General features: G+C 34.8%; 1 protein-coding gene across 1 annotated transcript in view; it reads left to right on the top strand.

The window, feature by feature from the left end:
- The window catches only part of LOC104163824 (protein diaphanous homolog 2-like), a 21,088-nt gene extending 13,784 nt beyond the window's left edge, over positions 1-7,304 (top strand). The window contains exons 7-10 of the mRNA XM_009702942.1: positions 687-823; positions 2,010-2,118; positions 4,873-4,983; positions 7,173-7,304. Coding sequence (XP_009701244.1) covers positions 687-823; positions 2,010-2,118; positions 4,873-4,983; positions 7,173-7,304 — 489 coding nt within the window. The remainder of the gene's footprint in view (positions 1-686; positions 824-2,009; positions 2,119-4,872; positions 4,984-7,172) is intronic.
- Positions 7,305-8,293: the final 989 nt, after the last annotated feature.

Genomic DNA, 8,293 nt, shown 5'->3' with positions numbered 1-8,293 from the left:
ATTAAAGTTACTTTTAACTACTGTTACTCAGTTTAGTGAAATCTCACGAAATAGCCTGTCTGTTGGAGTGGGAAAAGTAAACTTAAATGGTCACATGCTTCCCCCCTGCTATTCCTACACTTACAGTGTAACTTCAAACAATCACATAACTGATTTACCAACTATCCTGTAGTTAATGAAAATTAATGGTACTTTTAAATAACACCAATGTGCAAGTTTTTTTTTTTACTTATTTGTACGTAAAGTGAAATAGAATATACAATAAATAAAAGATAGTTGTTTCAGAAAATGATTTCAACCTCTATTGGTCATTGTGTGGAAAATATTATTTCAACTTACCAGGGGTGTTACAGTTACAGGAAAAAATGAATGATTTTTTAATACCATGGAGGTGTTTCAGATTTTAATAGAAAATAAAAACTGATTTGTCTTTTGGTAGATACCTGATTTTACAAGATATGGTATCTTCCTTGGAGCTGATTCACTTTCTTAGGAGAAAGCCTCAAATATAAGATCGGGAAGACTGACTTGTGTTCTCAAGTGGTAATAGCCAGAAGGTTGTAGTAGAGTGTTGCCAAACTTCGTATGGGGGGAGGGAGCATGAGGATTCCTATGACTCTGGAGTCCGAAGATGATGATGAGTATTTGAGGCAATCTTTTCACTGTAAACTTTTTGTTTCTTTAAGTATGGATTGCAAAGGTTTCTAGGAGATGAAAGAAGTCTCTTGCTGTTATCAAGAGCAGTTGATCCAAAGCAACCACACATGATGACCGAAATAGTGAAAATACTTTCTGCTATCTGCATTGTTGCAGAGGAAAATTTGTAAGTAAGATACTGAAACAAATTTTTTCTTGTGAATGCTCATGGATTGTCAGCTTGGACACAGGTGAAAAAACTTGTCAGTGAAACAGATGTAACCTGCTAAGTCTTTACTTTCTTAATGTTGTTTAAATGAAAAGAGACTTTCACCTCTTCTGATGCATTAATCCGGTATTAAATCAGACAAAAGCAAAGGAGCATAGAGCTACGAACTGTGACTTAAGTGGAAGGTCTGAAAGGGCTGTGATTGCTTACTATAGAGAAGAGAAGACTTAATGAGCCATAACTGTTCATAAATGGCTGCTGAAAAAAACCCACAAGTTCTTTCATGTATCTCTGAGTATGACCAGGAATTGTGAACTTTTAATTGCCACAAGGAAAGCTGTCAGATTTAAAGACACTTTAGAACAATGTGGCTTGGGGCACTACTGAGCCTATTATTGTGGGGAGGATTGAGATTGGGACATCTACCCTGAGGAGGGGAGATGAATTTACTATATTTGAAAATTATTTATTTAACACCACATGTTAAGATTTTTCTTTAGAAAAATTTATCATTTATCATTTAGAAGATAATAATACATAAATAAATTATCTATGGATTTTATTAAAATGTCACCTCTCTACCTAAACATAACAAATTTTGACAGGGACAAAGAGTTTACGTTATAGCTGAAGTTTTGAATAGTTCAAATTATGGAGTTATGTAGCACATGTCCATGAGTCTTTTTTTAAAACCAATATAATCAGTTGTCATACGTTTGCTCTGAACTACTGAGTGTCTTAGTTTACTGAAGGTTAGAAATGGCAAACTCCATGTCTTCTATGCAAGAAATAGAAACATTTTGATTTCTGAAAAGACAGTTTGTTAGAATTGCGAGATGTTAAACATGTCAGCTAGTACCATCTTGCAAAGGTAGTGATTTTTTTCTTTTTCATTATTGCTTGTTTCTTAGCTGAATGTCACAATAATTCAGAGATCTATTCACTTCTTTTTTTAGTTCAACATTAATCTTGTAGATGTTTTTAACATTTGATTCTTGGTTTGTTTTCAACTTTATATAGATAAGTGTCTTCAGATTCTCTGTCAGTGTGCTGAAGTCCTCAGTTGTGTAAATAGTGGGCTAAGTATCTTTAAAATGAGAAAGTTGGCTGTGGTATACTTTTTGACAGTTTATCTTTCTCTTAGTCTGGACAAGCTTTTAGGTGCTATAACAACTGCTGCTGAAAGGCACAATAGGGAACGTTTTTCTCAGATTGTTGAAGGACTGGAAAACCATGAATTCTTACAGCTGCAGGTGGGTTTACTTATGCTTACTAATACTTAAGATATAATCTAAAATATTAGAAGACTGTGTATTGTTTTATGATTTTTAAATTGTTTACCAGCAAAATCTTCTAGTGTTATTACTCCAATGTTCAGTAAAAGAGGAAAAATGAATAGAAATGGCCTGTTGATAATAGATTTTTCTAATGTTTAACGATGTGAAACCAAGAAACTCACTTCCTTGTCCCAAAAATAGGAGTAATAAGTCTTGACCTTAATAAAAAGAGAATGATTAGTGATATTCCTCTTCTTAGATGTGAGATGTAATGCTCAGATAATACATCTGTGAAAGCTTTTCATTATCTTTTCACTGCTTAATCTTCTTGACTGGGAATTTTGTGTGGTTTAATGGACGAATAAAAATCCAGCTCTCAGTCTGTTCTCTGAATTGTTGTAGTTATAGTTACTGGATCCCTGAGGAAGGTGGAGTTGAAGGAGTTGGAGGTAGTGCTCCCTGTGTATCCTTTGGGTTTAGGGAAGAAGCATGAAAAAATACTCCTAAGTTACATTGCTTGTTTAAACACCCCCTTTCCCCCCAGGTTTGCCCCACCCAAAGTAAAGAAAAACTCCTATACTTATGGCTTTGAACTGATTCCATTGAAGTAATATATTTGTAAAAAGACAGAAGTAGTTTGTCTTGTGCTCTTAAAGTGGGTATTTGAGTTTAATTTAGTACCACAACTGGAATGCCTTAACTGAGCACACACACTTCAAGTATCTTACTGTTTGAAGTAACTGTGGCAGGGACATACTTACAGTATTGTTCACCTTTTTCTAATATTGCTGAACGAAGAATTAGATAAGCATAGATCTTCTTAAAATAGTTAAGTATTTTGAAGGGTTCTTTTGTACTGAAGTTTTCTGCGAACTGCAGTCAAAAGTTTTATTTGGCTATGAATGATTTTGGTAACTGTTATCATTCTCCTTGGTATTGACAACTTAGGTTAAATCCTAGCCTCTCTCTGGTAAATTGAATGGTTGACTTTTTAAAAAAAAATTAATGACACAAGGACAGTGATCATTCATTAATCATTTAGCAGTTTGAGAATTGAGTGGGAGTAAAACTGCTAGTTTTAGATTTTTAAAGCTCAATATCATCCAAAATAGCTATCCTCTTAACACAGCCATTGTCTTACATTAAACAGAAATAAGCCACAGTTGAAAACTGATCAGTGTCAAGTATGTTTTTGATAGCTTTCACCTTCAGTATACTAACTTTATAGTCAGCTGAAGGTAGATGCATAGCTTAATGTAACTATTTTTGTGCAGGGGGTGCTTACTTTTCATACCAAGTGATATGTTGAAAAAAATTACATCAGGAACTGCAGTGCTGTGGCCCTGTGGGTATTTGAGCTACTGTGGCTGAAAGATATGGGAAAGTAGAATGCAAGCAGGGCAGGTATACCTGCATCGAGGGCATACCTCTTTACATTATTAGATCACATATATGTTAGCTATGGTTGTCCTAATACTGTATTTACCATCAATAGTTCTTGTTTCAGAGCTGACAAGTTAATGGTGTTCAATAAATTTCTTTAAATGATACTCTAATCTTAATAACACTATCACAAAAAATTAATTTTGTAGTTGTCTCCTGCTTTATCACTTTGATTCAAAACAGTGAAAAACAACCACACAAAATTTGCAGACACCACTCCTCTCCCCCCCACACTGGAAACCACACTTACATGTCAGTAAAGGTACAATTGCAAGACTCATTAACTTGTTTCTGACAAAATTGTTCTTTACTTGTAATGTATTAGCACAAGCCATTAAGCCAGAGTCTCTTCTGGCAAAAGCAATTGTGGCAGATGGCACCTCTTCTCTCTATTAATTTCGGATTGGACATGTACTTTGGCTTGTTAAGTCATGTCATAGTAGTAAAATAACAAGAATGATTCAAGCGAGCGTGATGATAGTACATTATCTGAAGATGCAGCTATATAAAGGGAGTGCCTTTGAAAGGGTGTTTTAATAGAAATTTAAGACTCCATAAGGTGTTCCATTAAAACTAAATAGTGAATGTAATTAAAACAGGAAGGGTACTTTTATCTGATTTTTTTTATTCTCTGCAGCTATTGATTTTTATTTATTTATTTTTTCGACTCTAATGCTACTTCTATTTGCAGTTAAGATCTTTTACCAAAGTTGGTATTTCCCTGGAGTCCTATTTTAGTCTTTTAATGTGGATCAGCACTTTTGGCATTATGCTATTGTCTACCTGTTTTAAAGTAAATCAATTAAAGTGCACAGCTGTTCAATTAAAGCATTAACCAGTATCCTGAGACTTCAGGCAGTTTGCAAAAGTGTTGTACAGGAATCGAGAAGATACCTGGTGATGTGAATTATTTCATGTATGGGTGGTTTTGGGGTGGTTTTGATGTTTTTTAAATTTTGGATTACTGTAAAACCAAGTTGTTTTCAAACTGGCAAATACTGAGGAGAAAGGACGAGTTGCAATGTGGAACAGTAGTGTGGAAACAACTTCCTGAAATAAAGAATGATCCTTTATGTGATACAATTTTGACATAGCAGAAGCACTCACAATATGAAAACAGAGCAGTATTTGATGTTGCTTAAGTTAATCAGTGTTGCATGTGTGCTGCATAATAAATAATATCCATCTCTTGACATTTAGTTTTATAATTTAACTGAAATAGTCAAAGACAGTGTTTGTTTTCAATCTATACATACTAAAAGTTTTTGCCTATATTTCTGATAATAGGTAGCATGTATGCAGTTCATCAATGCCCTTGTTACATTTCCGGAAGACCTTGATTTCAGGATACACTTGAGAAACGAGTTTTTACGTTGTGGCCTGAAGAAAATACTGCCTGTAAGTCACTTGTATGTGGGAACTGATTACAGTCACCTGTTTTGTGAATGTTAAAGATAATAAAATTGTTTTACTGAGAGTAGGAGATGTGAAAGATTGGGAGTCGGGAAGGTCAGACCTGGGAAGGACTATCAATCCAAATCTTTTTTCATTCTGCATAGGTGCAAATTTAGGCTCTCATGAGCTGCGTAAGCCGGAATGGTAGTTGAAACAAGTCAATATATTAGGAATTAAATTAGGGTAGTCAAATTTAACGTAATGAGCTCAAAGCTCAATGCAGTGAATATGAGTCTGGCTGTGGAACCAATCTTGGATTAACTTTCTTTGTATATGCCATTCCTGTTGTTTTCTGTGAAATCTGTTTTTGTTTCATTTGCTTTCTGAAAAAGCATCTGGAATTTTTAAGGAAAAATCAAATCAACTCCTTCATTCTCTCTGAGACCGCATGTCTTCATGCAGCTGCACAGAAGTATGCCTTTATGGATAGTTGTGTATGAATATTTGTGACTTAGGGGTAGATTTATAGCTGTTAACCAAGAAACCATTCTGATGCTTACATCAAGAATATGTATAATTAAGCTACTCATCAGTTTCTCACGAAAGATAGGAGAAGTTAAAGAGTACCTGCTTATATTTGTCTGAAGCAGGTTTTATATTGCTATAACTTTTAAGATACGAAGTTTTGAATCAACAACATTTGCCAGGAATAAAAACTTTCAGTTTTTAGCCATTCAGCTTTGAAAGTGTTACTGATGTGTGTATATTAATTTTTCTTAGGGTACATATTTAGGTTTTATATCATATAGATACATTAATGTGATCTACTGTCTGTCTTTGCTGTGGAACATCTGAAAGCCGGAAGAACTCTTAGGTGTTTTTTTATCTACTGAAAGTTAGTTTACACAATCAATAAATGCTTAAAAACTTTAAGAATTGGGGGTGGATTAGGTGGCAAATAAACTGAATTGTAATAAATAATGATAGAAAACTTTGTAGAGTGTACTGACATACAGATACGTGTTATTAAAGCAATTAATATTTAGTGATAAGTCGCCAGTCATTTCTAAAAATGTTGAACAGCTATTGTGTTGAAATTGTCTCTAGTAAGATTAATATTTCATGTAAGCTGTAATATCAACTAAAAGAGTCTATACCATCTTGCTGTTTATATATTTGTAAGATATTAATTATAACATACACATTGAACTCAGATTATTAATTCTGCAGGGAATGAATGTCCAAGGTAGAAGAGGTGTGGGTGTTTTTTTTTTTTATTTGCATTAGAAAGCGACTTTCTTAATGATAAAGCATCTTAGGAATACTTATTGCTCATATCTATGCTTGGGGTAAACTTTCTAGGAATTTAGAGTTTTGAAATGAGAGTTTCTTGAACAAAAACAATCAGGAGGAAGATCTATATTTCTGTGTTAATCTGTGCAGGTTCACAGTAGCCTCCTCTGGTTTTCAAACATTAGGGTTGGTATGAGTTTCTACTTTTGTGGAGAACATAGACAATTTCCATTCAGTTTCTGCATATCCAGTTAGGACAATGCCAGACCAATTTTCATTTAAAGCATGGAGTGTGTTCACACTAATGGCGTTTGAACTAGTTTCCTTTTTTGTGATTTGCTTAGTAGCAAACTAAACTTGGTTCTTAAGTCTATTAGAGAAAATGCTTGTATTTCCTAGAAGAAAAACAAATTTTGACCTGCTCCAAGTACTAATTTTTGTTTTGTTTTTTACTTCTCTTGTAAGTATTTCTCAATGTACTGTGGATGTTTTTATGCTATGGTCTAGATTAACTTAACAGAAATTGTAAGCATATCTTTTTTACACTTTATGCTTCTTTAGTTCACTTTAGTTAATGCTTTGAAATATCCTTATGCTGTTTTTTAAAGAAACTCTGACATTAACAAGCATAACCTGCTGACTGTGTCCCATTAAGAGACCTCAACTCAGTTAGAAGGCTTCATGTTTGTTCTGCATCTCATACCTGCTGTATTTGATGATATTTTGCCTTAATTTTTCTCAGCTGTACAATCATAGTAAGAAACTCTAGGCACTGAGTTGCAGCTTACTCCTGTTCCAAAGGTTGATATCTTATTTTTTGTCATGTGTAATCTTTGAAAGGGGGAGAATTCTTGGTTTAAAAAAGGGAAAATTAAGATATATTATGCCTTGAAAAATAGGTCTTGAAAGATAAAGATAATGAAGAGCTTGATATTCAACTGAAAGTGTTTGATGAGAACAAAGAAGAAGACTTAATTGAACTGTCACATCGTCTCAATGATATCAGAGCTGAAATGGAATATCCTTTATAGAAATGGTGTTATAACTTGTTGCATCATTTAATAACTTTATTAAATGTAAGTTAGAATGCTCTAAGTGTAGTTTATTTGTCACAGTTGTATCTTACCAGGGACTTTCTCAAGTAGATTTCTTTCCACTTGTTTTTTGTTAAAAACTTATTGAGAAAATCGGTGCTGAAATTTGCATATCAATTATAAGTCATTGGGAACTGACTTAATTTTGCACGAATAACATGTACTAAGCCAAACTCTGGCTTGTAGTGCATGAAGTTTATAAAATTGCACCCATGGAAGATAAGTTTGAAGAGAAATGAGTTTTGATAACTAGATTGGAACAGAATTTCTAGTAGGTTCTGAAGCACTTAAGGTGCATACCGTCTCTAGTTGTGAAAAAGCGGTAAATTTAAAATTACCTAAGTTCAGAATGGCTGCTTGCAGTTTTTAAAATAGAAGTTGCTGATTCTTAAGAAGCAGAGGAAGGTAGATGCAATCAATGAGAAGAATATAAAATCACTAACAAATAGAATCATGGAATCATTATGGTTGGAAGAGACCTCAAAGATCATCAAGTCCAACCGTATACCTGACGCCACCATGCCCGCTAAACCCACTAAACCATGTCTTGAAGTGCCACATCTAAACGTTTTTTGAACACTTCCAGGGACGATGACTCCAGCATCTCCCTGGGGAGCCCATTCCAATGCATAACAACTCTTACAGTGAAGATGATCTTCCTAATGTCCAGCCTGAACCTCCCCTGGCGCAACCTGAGACTGTTTCCTCTTGTCCTGTTGCTAGTTACTGGGGAGAAGAGACCAACCCCCACCTGGCTACAACCTCCTTTCAGGTAGTTGTAGAAGGTGACTAGGTCTCCCCTCAGCCTCCTTTTCTCCAGGCTAAACAACCCCAGCTCCCTCACCTGCTCCTCGTAAGGCTTTTTCTCCAGGCCCTTCACCAGCTTTTTTGCTCTGTTCTGGACACGCTCCAGCACCTCAATGTCT

This window comes from Cariama cristata, unplaced genomic scaffold (assembly GCF_000690535.1).
Source record: "Cariama cristata isolate BGI_N322 unplaced genomic scaffold, ASM69053v1 scaffold13196, whole genome shotgun sequence".
Classification (NCBI taxonomy): domain Eukaryota; kingdom Metazoa; phylum Chordata; class Aves; order Cariamiformes; family Cariamidae; genus Cariama; species Cariama cristata.
Note: the sequence above shows the minus strand (reverse complement) of the source record. Positions and strands in the feature narration are given on the sequence as shown.